General features: G+C 34.6%; 4 protein-coding genes across 5 annotated transcripts in view; 2 read left to right on the forward strand and 2 right to left on the reverse strand.

Annotated features, from left to right (window-relative positions):
• The first annotated feature begins 46 nt into the window (after positions 1 to 46).
• LOC114872486 lies at positions 47 to 2661 on the forward strand. The gene is made up of 7 exons (XM_029179731.2): positions 47 to 1015; positions 1154 to 1205; positions 1317 to 1363; positions 1447 to 1480; positions 1630 to 1736; positions 1822 to 1934; positions 2015 to 2661. The coding sequence occupies exons 1-7, from the start codon at positions 960 to 962 to the stop codon at positions 2275 to 2277; spliced, it is 672 nt and encodes a 223-aa protein (XP_029035564.1). The 5' UTR covers positions 47 to 959; the 3' UTR covers positions 2278 to 2661.
• A 2067-nt stretch (positions 2662 to 4728) lies between these two features.
• On the reverse strand, positions 4729 to 7935 carry LOC114872485 (ubiquitin-conjugating enzyme E2 J1-like). The gene is made up of 6 exons (XM_029179730.2): positions 7854 to 7935; positions 7300 to 7366; positions 6781 to 6986; positions 6511 to 6701; positions 6321 to 6438; positions 4729 to 6249 (listed from the first exon to the last, which is right to left on the reverse strand). Exons 1-6 carry the CDS (start codon positions 7869 to 7871, stop codon positions 6001 to 6003), a joined length of 849 nt encoding a protein of 282 aa, XP_029035563.1. The 5' UTR covers positions 7872 to 7935; the 3' UTR covers positions 4729 to 6000.
• On the forward strand, positions 7338 to 19822 carry LOC114872489. 2 transcript variants are annotated; one of them, XR_003788774.2, is made up of 2 exons: positions 7338 to 7502; positions 11844 to 13948. XR_003788774.2 is itself a non-coding variant. In XM_046285010.1 (2 exons), the coding sequence occupies exons 1-2, from the start codon at positions 7345 to 7347 to the stop codon at positions 19743 to 19745; spliced, it is 432 nt and encodes a 143-aa protein (XP_046140966.1). In that variant the 5' UTR covers positions 7338 to 7344; the 3' UTR covers positions 19746 to 19822. The 2 variants fall into 2 exon arrangements, 1 of the variants encoding a protein (XP_046140966.1); XM_046285010.1 differs by lacking the exon at positions 11844 to 13948 and adding an exon at positions 19472 to 19822.
• The window catches only part of LOC114872483, a 75247-nt gene continuing 74083 nt past the window's right edge, over positions 18679 to 19842 (reverse strand). Inside the window, exon 16 of the mRNA XM_029179717.2 lies at positions 18679 to 18743. The gene's annotated coding sequence lies outside the window, so the exon portion shown is untranslated. The remainder of the gene's footprint in view (positions 18744 to 19842) is intronic.

Consider the following 19842-nt stretch of genomic DNA (forward strand, 5'->3'; position numbering starts at 1 on the left):
TACTTCGTTTGGGAGTATCGCCAATCAGGGCGAAGATGCGCACTGGAGATGCGCGAAGAACGAAAACTGGTCTTTTCGCAGTTATGGACTCTGGTGAACTGCGGTATACGTAAGTCCACAGTACAAACTGGTCGCGCGTTCACGATTGTTCACGGCCGCAAACGAAAATTGCCGAATAGACCTTTAAATGGGTTGTATCACTTTGTCTCTCTCTACAAATAGTTTCTCTCTCAGAGTATCGCCTCTTATTATACCTACTCTTTGCTGCAGTCATACTCTTATGGCATTGTCGCCATATTACATTTCATTCAACACATGCGATTACAAGCTTACAGCTAAATTCACACGATATTGTACTCATACATATAGGCGAGGTTTGCAACAATACCAATGACTACTCATGAACTATAAAAAAGTACAGAGTAAAGATTAAAGATCACTACTCTTTCTCTATTGCATACTCGTGACCAACTGGATCTGTAGTCGCTGCTAGTAATAATGTCTTTCAAACGAAGCCAGCAAAAGAATGCTTACTGCAATTTGAAATAATCAGCCAAATCAATTTGTTTAAGCCATGGATATATTTTGTTATCTTATTTGCAATTATGCATAGAGGAAGAGTACCCGGACTGATTTTATCTCAGACCTTTTTTCATTTTAATTTTTTTTTGAGACCCTGCTTCGTTCAAAAACCAAGTTGGCGAGCTTGTTTTTTAACGCAAGCGTATCAAATATAACTGCAGCAAGTAGGAGTGTATTCAAGTATGCAATTGACAGACATTCAGAAGCGGGATGGACTGTATTTGAAAAAGATGAGTCACATTTGATATTTCTATTGCTTTGTATGAAGAGTTACGTTCCGTTCCTTTATTATTTATCTATTACGTGGCATTAAATATCGAAATCTGAACCCTTATATATCAGTTAGATGACGGCGATACGCCGTGTGTTAACAGGTCATGGGGGCCTGTTTCGGCCGCTGCATTTCCAAAGTTACAGATTCCTTGTCATACAGGTTAGAACCATGTCTCTTTATTTCACTATAACAAAAATTGTGCAAAAAATTTATCTTTAGATGAATGTTTATACCTTTCTATAATGTTACCATGTACTTCTCTTAGTTTCTGATACAATGAACATATTTGAATTTAAGGTTTTATCAGAGGCACACCAGTATGTCTTTCCAAGGAGACGAACAAGTTGAGGTATATACATATGGTTCTGCAATGTAAATTATATATTTCATAATGAATATAAATACCTAGACTTATGTGTAAGTTTTTTATTTATTTGTAAGTATTGATTTTTTTTTGTAGTTCATGGATGACAAAGGAGATGCAGACCAATCTAGAGGATCAAAAACGTAAGATATTGTATCAAGCTTTAAACCAGCATTTTATTTTTTTTATATTAATTATGTGTTTCATTGTTATGCTTCCTGGATAGCCTGTTATCGTTTCTCTCCTTAAACCGATTCAAGGTAATTGGATTAGACTATTAGGTTTTATTTGAAAATTGTAAGTTTCTTGTTGAGATCAAATTATTACTAACTGCAATGTAATAATTAAAGTCAGTTGTTGTATTCTCATTATGAAGAGATATTCATTTAACTTCATAATATACTTCCAGAAAAAACATGGAGTTCCTGTAACATTGGAATTGTTAGAAGATGGTGGATGGTCAAAGGGTACTAATAAATATGCTAGACTGAGTTCTAGAAACAATGCTTCTACTAGGTATACTCGATGCTTTAATTAGGATAATGTTTTGATGGTTGTTTAGTACATACTGTTAACTGAAATATGATTGCAATCTTGCTAGTTCTGGACTGGACACTCCGCTTCAAATTCTTGATGCAAGAACGTTAATAAAACAACAAGCATGTGTTTCTTCCACTCCAGGATCCTCATTAGATTTAGAGTGGGAACACGAGGGTAAAATAGTTTTTATTAATCAACTTCAAACGTGTAGATTTGTATATAACCCATAGAATGTAAAAATATTGTATTCTTAGGGATGCCTCTGCCAGTCATGGATGATGAAAAGGTTGAAAGTACCGACGGTTCTATAACACAAACATCGGTTAACAATAGTCAACCCTCTAGTTTGACAGCATCTCCTTGGTCAAGAGTCTCTACACCAAATAGTTTAGAATGGGATCCGGTCGAAGCGGATATGGTATGTGTTGATTTAGAGACTGAACAACTTTTAACTGAGATAGAGAGGTTGACGGATAGAGCATTGAAAGAAACAGGTGAATGGACTAATAGCAGTTGATAAATAATGCATTTATAATTTAACAGGATTATTTGTATTTTTGTATTACTAAAAGGGAGTACACAACGGAATTAATGTACATGAAATACTTGTAGGAAACAAAAAAAGAGATTCTACTGTTTCAATATTTGTATTGTTGAAACAATATGAAGATATATTTGTATTGTTTCAAGGTATATATACATACGTGCATAAGATAAGATAGTTAACACAGAATTTTAATAGAAAGGTGTGTTGCTTGAAAATACCTTTCACCAGGTTATTATATATAAAAAAAAAAGAAAAATGCCAACATTTGAAACGAAGAATTTTTTATATAATACATATGTATATAAATTTTACATAGGTAAATGAAAGAACATGCGTTTGTTTTTCAATTTCAAACAGTACTGCATTTTTCTTTCAATGCATTTCCTGCTCCCGTAATTATATCTTTTTTTTTTTCAATAAATTAACAACAGATGAATATCTTTAATCTCGTTGCATTCAACTTTCATAGGACAATAACTTTCTTCCTATTAATAACTCATATATTCTATTTAAAAAATTGCTTATTCTTTCTTTCAGTCCCTCGATGTTTATAAATAATTTACTGAAAACAATTGATCTCATGTTTTTTCTATACAATGTATAAATGTAACATATTACTTTAACCTTTTGAAGCATATTTAAGTAAAACCAAAGTTTTTTATGTTTCTTTTTAATTTTTTATACAGAACAGATTCCCTATCCAAGTACTATAAAAGAATTTTTATATAAATGGCCAATTGTGCTTCAAATGGTTAAACAATGCATATCATTCATGCAACAATACGGATTTTTACGTTTGTAAAATCTACTATTCAATAGTTTTAATATAGATAGGGGGATAAACAAAAACAGAGATTATAAGATTAAAATGTATGAGGTGCTATCAATGCAATATATTTTTTGCAAGTGGAAGTAAAAATGGCTTGTTTCGGAAAATCCTTCTTTTAGGGCTTAGTCTCCTAAATTAATTGTATTTTATATAAGAAAGACTATCACATAGTCTTACGTAAATCTAGTCACGATCAAATTTTACGAATCTCCACAAGATTATAATAAAAAAAAAAGACAAGGTGGTGCTGGCGTAATATTAATGTTGATATATATATTTGAGTGTACAAAACGTTTCTACTAAAGTTGAAGTATTACGAAGTGATTAGATAAATAATTTTAGATAGACTGTCGACTATTGAGGTGAATAAATTTGAAACCGAGGTAGCTGCCTTACAATAGATAAAAAAGAAAAATGATGTATTACTTTGTAACTAGTTAAATGCTACTTTAAAGTTCGATTACATTATTATATGTATATTTGCGGCTACGTTGCATTTAAATTACATAATTACATTTAAGATCATTAGTTTAAAAATAATTTGCAATGAAAAAATCAAAATGTATGCAGCAATAGTACAGATAAATGTAACGTTAATGATAATTAAATGATAAATAATAATGACGCAGTATGTTAATAATGCAGTGCCATAAATATTTATGCGCTTAAAAAATATTTTTTTTTGTTATAATTTATCTGTAACTACGAAACTGAAATCAAACATTTTTGATATATTGAAAAATAAAATTTACAAAAGCTTATGTTAAGTTACACCACATAAACGCACAGAAGTATTAGTTGTGCAACGCTTATGTGTCTTGGCATTAATATTTTTATTATTATTATTTAGTATGACACGTGTCCAACATACAAATAAATTAGATTTATGTATACTGTTTAATGTGAAGGTGAACAGATTTTATATGTTCACCTGTAAAGCTTCAAGTGACAAGAGAATTATAAAACGCTTGCAATCTGTTTCTATATCAGAAATCAAATGATAAAATACATTGTTAATATGACCGTTGGGTAAAGTTTATCATTCTATTATTACAAATAATACTGAAAAATTGATTGAATTTCATCTCTAAATTTGAGTTTCGTTAAAAGAAAAAGGTTTGTAATACGTTTAAATTGTTTGTCACTGAATTGGTAAATGTTTGCAAGAGCATTTTTTTCAGTTTTAAGTACTCTAAAATAATAGGGACCAAAAATATTTTCAGTATTAAATCTATTTACGGCTACTATTTTGTACTGAAATGATTATTTTACATGTTACATTTATATATAAAATTTTAATTGATTGTCCGGCTATTTTATATTATAAGATTAATTTACATTTATTGACTCAAAACATTTAATGGTATTGTATGTATATATATTTTATATGTATAAGAATTAACATTGTATCAGTTTTAAAGTTGTAAACAAAATTTATCATTGTTGGCTTTAAAAAATATCTTTATGCGCCTAGCATTAATAATGTAAAATAATACTGTTTACATTTTATGCACAGTCGTTTACTCTTCATTGCAGATTTACGATATAACGGAATCAAAACTGTGCATCGTTTGCTAACACATTAAACATAATTATCCTTACATCAATATTTTCATTTATTAAAGTATGATTTTGTGTACAACCATGGTGTTATTTGCAATAAATTGTATGGGCTTTATTTATTGTTTAACAAATCAAAAACTGTTTATTAAATGTATTTCTATGTACATGCAAAAACAAATGACAAGAAAAATGTTATACTTTGTGCCTAAATATCTTTGTATTCTTAATCATTTTCGGTTCACTATTGTGTATAAGTGTAATGAAATCATATCCCATATGGTCCCGTAACAATAATACTTTGTTTTTAATTTTCAAATATATTAATACTTAATTTTGTTATAAATTTACATTTTATCAAACAACTTTCATTTGGATATAAACGTGTTCTGTTAGTACATTTTAAATTAAGTCTCAACCATGCCAGAATCATCTACGCAATTTCTGGGTAACGAGTACGTTTTGTTATTACATTGACAATTGTTTTATGCACATAAAATATCAACCGGTATTAAAGTAGTCAATAGAGATACTAGTATTATATTTTTACTGCAGTTTGATACTTTTCAAACTGGTGTATTTTGTTTGCATTTTATCTGCACAGTATTTCGAAATACAACATAACGAATAATTCGTTTAGTTTATGCTAAAGTTATAAGTTATATACATTTCTAACATATAGTTTATCTACATTTGCGTAACAATAAGAGAAAAAATACATAGCTATAGTTTGAAACCATAAGCATTTAAAATATATTTTTGAGATATTAATTTTATTGTAGTATAGATTCAGTTAAATAATACTTGGAAATTTGACATAAACATAGTATAATAATGATGAAAATAATATCCTTGTTAATTTATATATTACTAAGATGATTTATATATGAAAATTAATAACTAATATATGTGTTAAATGCAATTAATAATTAATAATTTCTTTAGGGATACAAATTAAATTCCTTTAAACTATACAGTATGAGATATGCTATATTAAAAAGATAAAAAAGAATTTAAAGGACTAGTAAATACAGCCAATGCAAATTAAGTATATTAAACAGAAGTATATAATACTTTTATAAAGCGAGTGGTTCTGTGTAAGAGAAAGGTAGATATGTTCTAAAGTGGATACATCGGTGCAATTATACATTGTTTCCATGAAATCCAGATCCATTTCTACAGTATATAAATCTGACAGTTGTTTTTTCTAAGTTTAAAAATGTTGTTCATAAAATGTGTATAAAATTTACTTCGTTTTGTTAACATACTTACAATATTATAACTTTTGTTACATTTAGAATAATTTAAACGAGAAATAGTCGTCGCAAAACAAGCAGAATAATCGCTGACACTAAGGAAGCAATTAGAATGCTCCAAAACAAATCATTAGAAGATGACATCGTTTCTACTTGTTGATTCACTATAACATCTGATTCTTGTCGATCTTGATTCTCGATAGAAGTCGTTTCAACGTTACGTTGCCTCAGTTCATTTTCTAAAATATTGTCTGTATTGACTGTGAATGATGTATCTGATGTAGGTGACTCATCAGCCTAAAATTATGATGCTTTTCTTTTTTAACTGAAATAAGTTACAGACATTTGTGTAATAGTTATAAATGTACCTTCAAAGCAATTGTGTCTAACATAGTTTGTTCTTCCTCTGTGATGGGTTTCTTGACTGAATTTTTAGATAACAAATCGACTACTTTCCCACAAGTGTCACACTGCCAACTCAGAGATCTATAACAAGGAGACATTTATAAATACCTGACCCAATTGACAAAATGAATCCGAAAAATTTCTATCGATTACTTTTTTGCAAGTTTTTGTCTTTCTTCTTTACTATAATCCAAAGAACCAATTGTTCTATTTCCTGGTGTTGGCATGAAAGCAATTAAAGCCAACAGAGCTGTTCTAATACTCCAGGAAGGCTGCCATGTTTCTGGATGATAACCAGAAATACTGAGACAGATCTTTTTGTTTGTTTCAAAACGGCCATTTGGCTAAAAGAAAAAAAAATGATACAGTTAGTATATTTCTTATTTGAAATAGAAAATATACCTGGCATGAAAATTTGCTTACTGTTAATAGTATAATATTTGGAGGTTTCATAGGATACTCAGGAGGTAACAAAATTCTGCCATGGTAAACACCACCTTCGAAGTCTGTGGATGGTGGACCTTGTACAGTAAAATGCCATTCAAAGAGATTGTCTTCTAAAGGAGCAGCGCAATATTCCTCTGTAGCTTCATGAAGTTCTTGAGCTTCTCTCATTAATCTTTTAACCGCTGAAATGATGTGGTGTTACCAGTGACTAAGTGTGTTATTTTATACAATAACATATTTGCAACAAGTACAATTGGTAATTAAATTCAATCAAATAAATCATTCCAATACATAAGGTAAATCTATGCAAATACATTCGTTAAACTGGACATATTGAAAGAGAAAGTTTAGTGACACGTATCACGAGATAACGTGAAGTTACTTCTTAAAGATAACAATGTTTCATTGAATGATGAAAACTCAAATATACGCCATTCGTTTATAAACGTAACGACAGCATGAAAAGAACGAAATTCGTTTTTCTCGCGAACTTACCAGGGCTTTTCGCGTTGTATTTCCCTTCGAATGACATTTCGTTGAATGTGTCGACCGAGGTTAACAACTGAAATAAAAATAGTTCTCGAGCTGAGTGCTATCTGTTCTGTCAGACGGCCTCAATGCATCGACGTATCCAGTCACTGTGCATTCTTTCTCACATTTTCATTCGCACACAGCCTGATCATCCAAAAAGTATATAGGTATGTTGCTCTAATTATGACGAAATTAATTTTGACCTGGCTAAATAGGAACAGCGGTACACGATCCTATAAAAAATAACGTGAAAGTGGCCGCGCTTATCGTGTGCACGCGCACTTAAATCTGTTTCACCGCTTGAAGTTTGCTCGCAAATGTGCGGAGAAGTTGACTAACATTATTTCCGGAAATTTCGAAACGGGTCAACAATGCTTCTGCTTTTATTTATCGTTTATAAAAAAAACCATGCGTATTTAACCTTAAAATGGAACAAAATTGATAAAATATGGATAAAATATTTCATATATTATTCCCTTATACATTTTTTATATTATAATGCATAATTTTTTTCTTACGTGCTTAAAAAAATTCATTTCGAAACCTGCTTGAACTGAATGACTATTAATAAATTAAATATTCAAATTTAATCTTGTCACATTTGATTTTAATGCTTTCAATGATTGTTAAGAGAGCTTAATATGAAACGATATTAGATAATTATGGTTGGAATGATTCATGAGTGTAGAGAATCTAATTATACGTGTTAATGTGGTCACATGATGATAGTTGATTGCATAAACTATTTTTCATTGAATTATAATTCAATTTCAATTTTATTTCCTTGCATCGATCACTTGAAGGGATAAATGTGAATAAAAGCTGGTATTCGTGGAAATTATAGACTTTATTTTTAGAATATTCTGAATATCATAAAACAACGTAAACATTCACAACAAATGGGAATAGGGTGTTATTTATAATAGTAATAATAATAATGTCATTACGTTATCGTAGTAATTAATTGTTATGAATATGTCATCATGACGTATTTATAATTATGTATAAGTAAGATCTTTCATTAAAATTTTTTAGCAATTATCCGTCGTACCTTCGTCGTTTTCACTGATAATAATTCATAATAATAGATGACGGCCACATGTTTGAATAATAATAATCGCAACGGTAATAATAATAATAATTACAATAATATTTAATAATAATGATAATTGTAACGTTTCTATACGTATTTGTTTGTCATGTATGTGTATATATAAACAAATATAATTATGCTTATCTCGTAAGAAGGGATAGAGTTCACAAATGGCGCTAAACAATGTATGCAATGCAGTTCTCGCTTTTCATTTTCTTGTTGTTACCATCATCAGAATTAATTCTCATTTCATCTTTCTTAATTTTTCTTCTGCGATAAAGTCGTACAGTCGAAGATCTTAGGATTAAGATTTCTCGTAATAGTAAATAGATAATAGTAAACGTGCGTATGTACAGTTTTATCGTTGAATGCCATTCTTCGAATGCCGCAAATGTAAGTTCGATTACGATTCATGCACTGTTTTGTACACGCTCGACGGATTAATCTCGAAAATAAAATTTTTATTAATTCAAATTACAAATTACAATATCAAATAGAAAGTCAAAGGCAGTAGATAGGTATATGCAACGTTGATAAGAAACGTGTTAATTGTTTCGTTTTCCATTTTATCTTATACTATCACATCCATTTAATTTTATTTAAATTTTATTTTTCTGCGTTTTCGAATTAGATAAACCTGTCGAGCGATGATAAAAACCGACGAAGAGAAACGAAGTCTAAGGCTACGATTTCCCTGGAAAAGTTGGTTAAAATCGCGACAGAAACTTTTTAATTACGATACATTCCTCGCGATCGATTCACCCCTGATTCTTTTCCCTTTCGCCATCATACATCGTCCTATGATAATTGCACGCGTGGAAATGAAAAAAAAGAAAGGTATCCACGATGCGCCGGCCGAACGATGAATTCTTAATGCTTGCTTTAATCATTTATTCTTCCTCTTCTTTTTTCTTTTTTTTTTTTTTTCTTTTAATTAACTCGATATGTACATACGATTACCGATATAAGAGTATAGTGAATCACAAATCGCGGATAGCAAGCAGTCAATGACATTTAACGATAATTACAGAATAATGGTGACTGTATGGTATATAGATATATACACACACGCACACACCATAAATAAATATATATTTATATGTATATGTATACATTTACTGCTCACAATAATCAGTCGTAACAGGTACATAAAAGTGGTTTTTATCGGCGAATTCGATCGATTGCGCGTATTAAAATATTTTTTCAAAAAGATACCTCATTTTTAACCCTTTCTCGGATTTCTAAATTTACATGGTTTTCCGGGATAATTATATTCTTTAACCTCTTCGGTAAATGAAATAATTTTCTTCGTGAAACTTTATTTATAACACGGTATTTTATTTTTAAATTTCCATCGCATACCATTTATTTCAAGGAGACTATTACCAGGACGACTATAGTCACCCTTAAGGGATAAGTTAATTAGTAAGGGGAAAATTGCGAATTTTCTCAGGAATAATCTTAATATAATATAAAACTATAGAAGATTACATAAGTATACTTAGTTAAAAATTTAGAAAGTCCCATAATCTGAAAAAGGGTTAAAATAACTTTCCAATTTTTCTTCTCATCCAACGATAGCATATACAAGAATAAAAACGATAGAATTGCATGTTTATTAAAAAATCCTTCAATTAAATAGAGACAGCTGTTTCGAAAACGAAAGATGTCCCATAGAGTCGTCGAAGTATGATCGATACCGCGAAGGGGTTCGCTTAACAATCGATCGGGTTCGTCGTTGAATCGCCAACGAACGTATCCGTGTATGCGATACTTAGCAAAAATTTTGTTGGTAAAACTTTCAAAGTAGACACGACGCATCGTGTAAAATCACGAAGAACGATCGGATCCTTTTTCCTTTCTCAACATTTTCCCTCGTATTACGAATTGGAGTCGTTCAACGACAGGAAGGATACTTTCAAAAAATCTCGCGGATCCGTTTCCGGTCGTATATGTATATTATACCGTATATATTACATGTATATTAATTAATGGTCGCGTATGTGTGTGCCTCACATGTGTGCATATCCATTCTCCTTGCCCTCTGTGTGTGTATATATGTATATATATAAAAAGGGGATGAAGAATGCATTTAACTTAACTCGGTATGTATACATATCATACGTTTATATACATACATGTATATAACCGTCCTAGTAAGTCATCGCAAAACTTTTTATCATTTTTGTTCCCGAAATGTGCGCCATCGTGATTGAGTTGTACGCGCCAATGAGGCTATTTTGTATTGCTTCTCGATATAATCGTATGAGGTTCGATGGATACCCGAACAACGGTAGCACTCTTCATTTTCTGATTTTTATATTTTCACCGTTGAAATGTTCATATAATAAATTAACACTTAGGATTCATCTTACCAGCAGTGTGGTACTTTTAGGCGAGACGAAGCATCCTTGGAAAGCTTACGAGTAGAGGAATTCGATGAAGAAATATTTTGGCTATTGCAAAATTTCCATTTAGAAAATATAAACTAAAATTTGTAGGGTTCAATTTAGGGTAGTTATTGATAATAACGTTTCAGATTGCACGACGCACCAGTTGCGTCATTTAATGTTATCGAATAATTATAAGAACACATTTTAAGTTATATTCTCCTACTCTACTCATAATCATTCCAATCCATGCATCACACGCTTATTTTGAATAATTCAATATATTTGTCACGGTTTTTGAAACACAATCATTCTGATCACTTTAAGAAAAAATCTCACTTTTTATTTCATTTCTTTAAACACTTGTAAATGAGAAATAATTGTACAGAATCGCTAATAAATTTTCATTTTTCTAAAGTTTAATATATATATATATATATACCTTTTGAAATAGCCAGTAATGTTTTGAGACTCGATAACATGATTATAAGTTGTTTTTCATTTTCTCCTCGATTTTCCTTCTGCCCCTTCCATTTCATTTCTTCCTCATCGAAAAAATCTATTAATTCTACAACATCGACGCATATGACTCTGGGTGGCGCTACAAATCGCGGGACATTAGACAGAAATAGAAATAGATATAAAGAGAGATAGAGAAAAAGAGTGCGTGTCTGAAAAATGTAGATAAAATGGTAAAATCCTCGTTTGCCTCGTGTATTCCTTGCGCGTTATCAAGGAAGGAGAAATGTATCTCGAACGAGTTTCGTAACAATCTAAGAGATCGCTAAAGTCCACCCCCTCGCTGCTCGAATTCCCATTCGATCTTGTTTGAAAAAATCACGTATCTAATAGAAAGAAAAAAGAAAAGAAAAGAAAAGAAAAACATACAGGATTATATTACACGTTAATCTACATAATAAAAAAGAGAAACGCAATTATTTATTTTCACTTGAAAACAATATTTTCTTCCATTTTTTATCCTTTTACATTACATTAGATAGTCTGACATCGTTTCCTTGTTCCAGATTAAATGAAGAATTTTTACTGGAAGATTTTCACGATTGACAGTAGTAAAAGGTACACGTTATCCATCGATGATCTTCAGTTTTCTTTTTTATCTTTTTTTCAGTATGTTTATACGTTTATATACAACCTATCATGTAATATAATCGTGAATGTTACGTCGCGTATTAAAGTTACATGTTAACGTGCACGTTACGTTATTATACCCGTACTTTGTCGTACAATGATGGAACTCAGAGAAAGAAAAGAAAAAAAAAAAAAAAATATATGAATCGATCCGGGAATCGAGAGGACGTTTCAGTGGACGCGCACGTAAGTCTAAGAGAAAGGCTTTGGGTTTTCATCCCAATCGTAAGCTTAACGATATACACGCTTCTACATTATAATACAATTGTTCTCGTTTCATTCCGGCGATCTTTGCCACGCCAATGCGTACACCTCTTTTTCATTAATTGAATACAATTTCATGAGTGTTTCTTAAATTAACCCTTAAACGAAGATGGTTAGGTCTATGCTGATAATAAATGTTTTAATTAAAATTAGGTACTCGAATTTCCAAGAAAAGATTTTCATATGTTAAAAAAAATAATATTTAAAGAAATAGTATAAAATTTAGAAAATGGGAATAAAAATTAATTTAACATAAAATTTAACCCTTTGAATCTTAAATTATACATTGATCCAGCAAAGATCCACCTCCTCCATCCAAGGATTAATTAAAAAAATAATAAGTTTCGTTTTTTTTTCAAATGATTTAGAAGAGTGTGTATTGATCGTATCGGCAAAGATTACGCGGAGATTTGATCATCACGAAAACAGGGACGGTTCGGACATAACACGAACGACGATCATATCCTTTCCCGAACGACAGGATTTATTTGTGAAAATTCCGGTGATTAAAGAAGGAACACGATCGCCAAGGATGATCCTGTACCCTCGAGACATTACTTTCTCTCAAACGGAAAATGATTGGCAATGAACGCATTTTATATTTGATAAACTGTTCGATTACAATTGCACTCGACCGTGACACGATCGAAAATTGCACTTTGCCCTAGAAGATCGAACAAAAGAAAAAATGGAACGACTAGCCCTGATATTTCGTCACAGGATCGATCCTTACTTTAGGATCTATAACGATTCGGACGATGATTTGAATCGTCATCGATCCACGGTGATCCGAGCCGGGCCGATAAGGTTTTCAACGACTTATCGACGATCGATCATGATTTTTCGCCTATCTAAAAAGATTCTACGACACGATACATGTTAGGATCAAGACGCCCGCACAAATATATACAATGTTATGAGGCGGCTGCGTGAAAACGTAGACACGGTTTTGTATTCAGGATTCGCATCGATTTTTCTTTCCCCGAAAGTATGAAAAAAGAAAAAAAAAAAGAAGAAATATAACCAATGTTTCTATTATCTACTTATATAAAACATATGTAATTAATAATAAAATTTAATTAGCAATTGGCCTTACTAACTTACTGTATATTATTTCTTATCACTTTATTTTCCACTTTGAAAATTACTACTTTCGTTTCTTTTATTTTCAAAGCCATTTTAGAAATTCCTATAATAAATTGTTGGAATAAAAAAGCAACTTTTATTTGAATTATAATGAAAATTTGATCCACAATGAAATTTGGCAAATTATTGCACATAAGGGTAAAAAATAAGAATAAAGAACGATGCCCTAAATCACAATGAACCGTGTCAGCCTCGTAACGCAGCTGAAACGATCATCACAATAGTGAAAATTAGTAACAGATAATATACATATGTATATTAACTTTACCAAGTAGCTCATCTTCATCGCACTCCGTAAACTCACTCACACTTTTATGTACTCTTTTTCATTTTTATTTGTTTTTCTTTTTCCGTTCGATAGTGACGATGTGAGAATAGTAAATAGCATCGGTAACGTTGTTAACGATAACAGTAATAATTAATAGGAATAATGACAATAATAATAATAATATTATAATGACAATTAATAATCAAATAAGTAAGAATAACCGTATTTCACGATGACCGTAATAATAATTAATTAACGCTATATTATATATATATATTATTTATAATTTTATATTATATATATATACAGGGTGTCCCAGAACTGGGGTAGGAGCCGAAGAGGGATGATTGGTGAGGTCATTCTGAACAACTTTTTCCTTTGCCAAAATGTTGGTAAAGGCTTCGTTTTCGAGTTATTAACGAAAAACACTGGCCAATCAGAGCGCGCCGTTAGTGCGGGCCGAATCACGAGAGTGTTGGGTATGCTCCGCGCGGTCGTGATCAAGTGCATCGGCACTACGTCGGTATAATAGGATTCGTTGGGCAAAAGTTGTATCGAATAATGAATTAAAAAAAGAAAGAAATAATAGTATCGAATTATTGATTGCTCATGAACAACGAATCCTATTACACCGACGTGATGCCGACGCACTTGATCACGACCACGGTTTGAACGCAGAGCATACCCATCACTCTCGTGGTTCGGCCCGCGCTAAGGGCGCACTCTGATTGGCCACTGTTTTTCGTTAATAACTCGAAAACGAAACCTTAAACAACATTTTGGCAAAGGAAAAAGTTGTTTAGAATGATCTCAGCAATCATCCCTCTTCGGCTCCTACCCCAGTTCTGGGACACCCTGTATAGTTAAATGTATCTCATTATTATTTAACACATTCTTTTGTACAAGTAAATCAATTAAGAATAAGTACAACTTGGTAGCAAAGAGAGATAGAATTATTATTCACTGTATATCTTTATCCATTTCATTATAATAATATTCTTTCATTATCTTTATTATGTTTCAGACCGTAATTCTTGCACGCTGCTTCCCGCGTACGGCGAACGGAAGTTGCCTTTATTTTATTTAATAATCTCCGTTTTGTCATTTGAAATATTTCGTTTAATCGAAGAAGTCTCGGAATGCTTTCTTCGTTTCGTGACTTTCCAATCGCGTCTTCCACGATGAAGAGGCTTCCCGTCGCGATTCCCACGCGCTCTTCTCCCGCTTCTTATCGATCCCTAAAGAGAGGAGGTAGAAAAAACAGCGAAAACGACGAGAAAGGACCGCGACGCGATCGCGGAACGCTTTATTACTAGAAATATTACACGATAAAGGGCGTGACGAGGCTGGAACGCTAATCGTTTAAAGAACTCGCCACGGCTGGAGAACATGGCGCTGCGGGAACGCGGCGAAAAGCGCGGGAACATCTCGAAGAATAAAACCATAAAGATACTTACAGTAGATCTTATTGATATATCAACACCATAATTAAATTACTGCATAAATTTTTCTTCCTAAACGTATTTTATAAAAGAAATATTTTTCATTCTTTTTTATTTACATGCGATGTGTCATTTAAAATGGCTCCGTTTGTTTTTTAACTAAATAAATGATCATTAATTATCTGAATATCGTGGTGTTCAAATATTAATAAGAGTCACTTGAAACAGGGATATTTAAAGAAAGGAAACATAGAAAGATTCCTAAACACTTGGGACAAATCGGTCCCCATAGATCGAGAAACAAAGATGGCGCTAGCATAGATCGTTTAGAAGCGATCTATCTTAAGTAGCTCGAGAAAAATCTGTTAAACAAACAGTGAACATCGATATTTCAATAGTATCACGGTGAAAAATGACCACAAGAATCGGAAAGGAATTGTGGAGTTTGGCACAGATACCCGTCAACCTGAACTCAACACGCATGTGGAATCCGGAAGAAGGCATTGGGAAGTCACTTGTCCACGTGTGTTTCTTAATTACCTGCTGGCGAACGCAACAGTTCCGTATAATGGCACGTCGATTAAGATCACTTTAATATGCTTTGATTCCATCTAGAAAGACACCCTATCTATACTCTGTCCAATGTAAGAATAATCTCAATTTTCGACCAGTTTTCGACCGATCTGCGCATCCCCCACCATTACCTACCGATCTGGCGCATACGATTAGTCGCGACTCTATCCTTACCGGTCTCCTATTGATAACGGTACCGCTCAAATTGGGGGCGATATCGGTGTATGTATATGGAATTAATTCGTCACCGCGTATGAAAAAAAGAGAAGAACCTTTGCGGTTATGTGGAGGCTTCGGACGTTGTTGCGCCTCCTGCTATCCAACGCATGCGCGATACGAGGTTATTCTTAAGTTGGACAGAGTATACTTATGCGTCCAGCAGGTGACTGAATTATCAGCCATCGTTCTACTCGATCTCCTTCGTGATGATCACTGTCTACAGTCTCACTCGGTTCCCGTTCCAGGGACAGGAAAGGGCCAACTTCCGGTGCCGGGTGCAAGCAGCGTGCGACTGTGGCCCATACTTATGTCGGATAGTAGCAAGAACACACATTAAAATCATAGAAGATCAACGCTATTAGACGTGTTATGCAACTTCTTTTATTCGATTCGTTTCTTCCTTTGGTCTATCTCGAGCCAGAGGATCGTCCACGTTTCAAAGGATTCGTGCATGGACATTCTTTTTTTTATTTTTCTTTCTATTATCATGGGTTAGATCATCTCGTGGTCGAGGCAACCCTCAGGTTCATCTGTACTTTACTGTTTTTATCTCTTCTGGCCTCTTCTCGAGAGGTTCGCGTTTCTCCCTTCGAGCATCTGCTGGAGCAAGGGTTTACGCATCACACGTCCAAAAGGAGCACACATCTCATGGTTTATTGATATAATTGTATAATATGCGTTATAGATCCTTCGTTCATGCGTGATCGAGGCCCGCTAAAGCCTCCACGAGATTCCTGTGCCTCGTCGAGCGTGTCATTTTTCTCTCTCCGCTATTCGTCTCCTTCTTTTCGGGGAATAAGGGATGATCGCGATGATCGTCATCCGTTTGTACGAAATCGGCGAACAAGGTTTCGTTTAAAACGCTCCTTAACGCGCTCGCTGGCCATCCGAATTGGGGTGTTGTTATGGCGATATGCGAATCCGCGTCGTACACAATTATTATTAATATTCGGATATCGATAGTAATCGTAAATAGCAATAAGAAAATTGTAAGAAAATAGCAATAGTAATTGTAAAATAACGGTAATTATTCTGCCCCGAATCCGCAGCGAACGCGTTAATTAACAGGGTGGAAGTTAAAATTCATGAAAAAAGGGGTGATTTGTAAACGATCGAGATTAAAATTCCAAAGAGAATTTTCCCTCCTTTTTGCAATATTAAATATTTATTTAACGCGAGATAGAAGAAAGTATGCGCTGTATTCCTTACAAAACCATGGTCCACGAGACAATGGTAGACGATCAGCTGGTCCTGGATCCGAAGAATCAATTAACTTCCTCCCCGCGAAACGTGGTCAATGGACTAATTCGTTAATTTAATATCATCGTTCTTCGCGATCAGGATCAGCTGATCGCCGGATCAGAAGCACCTAAGGGCCTTCCAAAGAATACAGAACAAGATTTCGTGTGTAAAAAAATGTCTAGATTGTTCTTCGCGAAGGATATACGCGTTTGAACGGTTCATCGCGAAGAACAGGTGAAATTTAGTTGGTTCGTGATCGCAAAAACGACGCGCTCGACGTGCGTTCGGTGGGAACGCGGTTGCGACGCGTGACACGCGGGCCACTCGTGCGTGTACGCGCGGCGAGAAACATTGTACTCGCATTTCAATAGTAGTAATAAGTAATAACCATAATAATTAATAATCATAATAGTAATAATAATATTAATTAATTAATAATATATTTATAATATATATATATGTATGCGTATATTAAATAAATTCTCCGATATAACTTACGACTTAATCCTAAGCTTAGCTCGACTTAAGATTTAAGTAACCCCGCCCCCATATTCAGGGGGGATGCCCGTGCACCACCCAGGGCGGACCTCTTAAGAACCTAGTAAATCCTAAAACCGGAAGCTCCGCCGTACCGACAGGCCAGCTGCCTTTTATTTTATTTTATTCATCTCTGGTTATTATTTTTTTGTTTTCTTCGTTTTTATGTTTTTTCGTGTTTCGTTTCTTTGGCGGAGACCGCTCCTTTCATTCTCATCTCTCTCTTATTCGCCTCGCGTTTGGGGAAGTGTTCTATTAATCGCGCTTTCTCTCTCTCTCTCTCTCTCTCTCTCTCTCTGTTCAACAACGTTCACACTCTCAATCTCTCTCTCTCTTTCATGCATTCGATCCAAGAAGAAGGTGATGCGCGCGAGTAAGCATCAAGCTCTCTCGTTCCTGATCAAGAACACGCCAGGATGAGTTCGCGGTGGGTGGGGGTGGGGGGAATTTCGACGACCCTCTCTCGCAGCGGACGCGCGACCTCTTTCGTCCTCCGGTGCGTCCACCCTCGAAACACGAATCACGGGGACGACGCGCGTATACAAGGAAGCCGCGAACGCGCGATCCTCGATAAAATTTTCCTCTTCACGCTCTCGTGCTATCGCTGGCTAGCGAGCTTCTAGGTCGCTATCCACGGATCGGAGAGCGGCAGAAGGAAGTCGCACGAGTCGTCGTCGTCGTCGTCGTCGGACGGCAGGAAGAGGACGAAAGAGACGAGAGCGCGTCGCGCGCGAACCTCCTCCCGCGAGGCGAATACTCCACGCTTCAGACGCGAGCTGTAACGCGGCCCGAACGGAGCCAGACCGGTCCTCGAGCACCTCCATCGTCGCGCGGCATATCCATTTTGACAGGACCAACTCCTCGAACAACAACATCGACGACGTTCGTCTTGGCCCGATCCTCCTCCACGAGCATGTACTTCCTGTTCGTGTTCACGACGATCCTCCTCGCGGTCCCGACGACTCCTTCTTGGCCCGACGAACAGCGCGCTTGCGATAACAACCGGGGGGGAGAGGCGAGCAATGCTTCGGATTTTTCGGCGGTGGCGGCGACAGCACTGGGATCTTAACACCCATCCTTGCCACCTGGAAAATATTCAACCGAACGGTTCGTTTACGCTTCATCCGCCACTACTTTGTTGACCAACTCTACTGATTCGATAAATTATTCTTTTTCATTAATCAGACTGAAAGGTACTTTGTTGTTCATCGTTTGGTAGAATGTGTCCATTGAAATGAAGGGGATGGGAGAACTGAAGATTTTGGCCAGAGGACCATAAGGTGAGGACATCACCTTTCTGTCTGTTGATTGTTCATTCTCCTTGTATAGGTTGTAGTATACCTTCCACTGTTTAAAGTAAGGCCATTCTCTGTGAAATAGATGATAGCTCCATAGATAGATAGTAGGTGAGGTTGGGATAAGAGGGGGAGTTGAGGTAAGCGAAGAGATGGGTTGGAGTGGGTGAGTGTTGAAGAGGATAACCACAGGAATGAGGATGGGTGTTGTGTGTGTGGACCTCGGCATGTAGGGTATGTTATAAGAATGTAAGATGAGAGAAGGTAGGATAGGGTAAAATAAGATGTTATAAGAATGTAAGATGAGAGGGTAAGACAGAATAAAATGTAATAAGATAGGATAAAATATGAAAGATGATATGTAGGACATGGAGAATGTAACCCCATTAAGAAAACAAAAAACAAACTGATTATATTAATTAGAGTGACAGGTTCGTTCAGAAAGGAGATGTTTTATCCGTGAAACGACCAAAATCTTCAGTTCTTTTACAACAAACACTTATATGCCAGTTGTGTAGGTTTGCAGTTGGTTCCAAGCAAAGTTTATGGAATCGTAAGGAGCAAAGAGGATCTTGGAATTCATGGTTGTTCGAGTTCCCCAAAGAAGCCCTAATTTCTGGGAACCAGCCAGTTAATGACAAGTGCGGCGAGGATCTTAGGGGCGATTATCTCACGGAGATCCGTTTGAAATCTCCTTTGGGGAACCCTTGGAAACAACACCGTACAAAGTTGTGCGAATATATTGATTTCACTCTGTTGAGCTCTTTCGTTGCGCCATTCAACATGCTGTGAATTTTCTCCCAATTATTATTTTCATAGTCAAACTTATTTTTTTAATTCTTATTATCCATTATAGCACAGATTGCTTTAAAATATTTTTCTTTCTTTT

The sequence above is a fragment of the Osmia bicornis genome, chromosome 3 (assembly GCF_907164935.1).
Source record: "Osmia bicornis bicornis chromosome 3, iOsmBic2.1, whole genome shotgun sequence".
NCBI lineage: Eukaryota > Metazoa > Arthropoda > Insecta > Hymenoptera > Megachilidae > Osmia > Osmia bicornis.

What these genes read in the sequence shown, in the direction of transcription:
- LOC114872486 (XM_029179731.2), top strand. Translation starts at nt 960, where the DNA reads ATGGGGGCCTGTTTCGGCCGCTGCATTTCCAAAGTTACAGATTCCTTG. An exon ending in AGAAACAATGCTTCTACTAG is followed by an intron (nt 1,737 to 1,821) that starts GTATACTCGATG and finishes CAATCTTGCTAG; the next exon opens with TTCTGGACTGGACACTCCGC. An exon ending in TTTAGAGTGGGAACACGAGG is followed by an intron (nt 1,935 to 2,014) that starts GTAAAATAGTTT and finishes TTGTATTCTTAG; the next exon opens with GGATGCCTCTGCCAGTCATG.
- LOC114872489 (XM_046285010.1), top strand. Translation starts at nt 7,345, where the DNA reads ATGTGTCGACCGAGGTTAACAACTGAAATAAAAATAGTTCTCGAGCTG. An exon ending in ATCATCCAAAAAGTATATAG is followed by an intron (nt 7,503 to 19,471) that starts GTATGTTGCTCT and finishes CCAGTTGTGTAG; the next exon opens with GTTTGCAGTTGGTTCCAAGC.
- LOC114872485 (XM_029179730.2), bottom strand. An exon ending in CAAATATTATACTATTAACA is followed by an intron (nt 6,702 to 6,780) that starts GTAAGCAAATTT and finishes TTTTTCTTTTAG; the next exon opens with CCAAATGGCCGTTTTGAAAC. An exon ending in TAGACACAATTGCTTTGAAG is followed by an intron (nt 6,250 to 6,320) that starts GTACATTTATAA and finishes TCATAATTTTAG; the next exon opens with GCTGATGAGTCACCTACATC.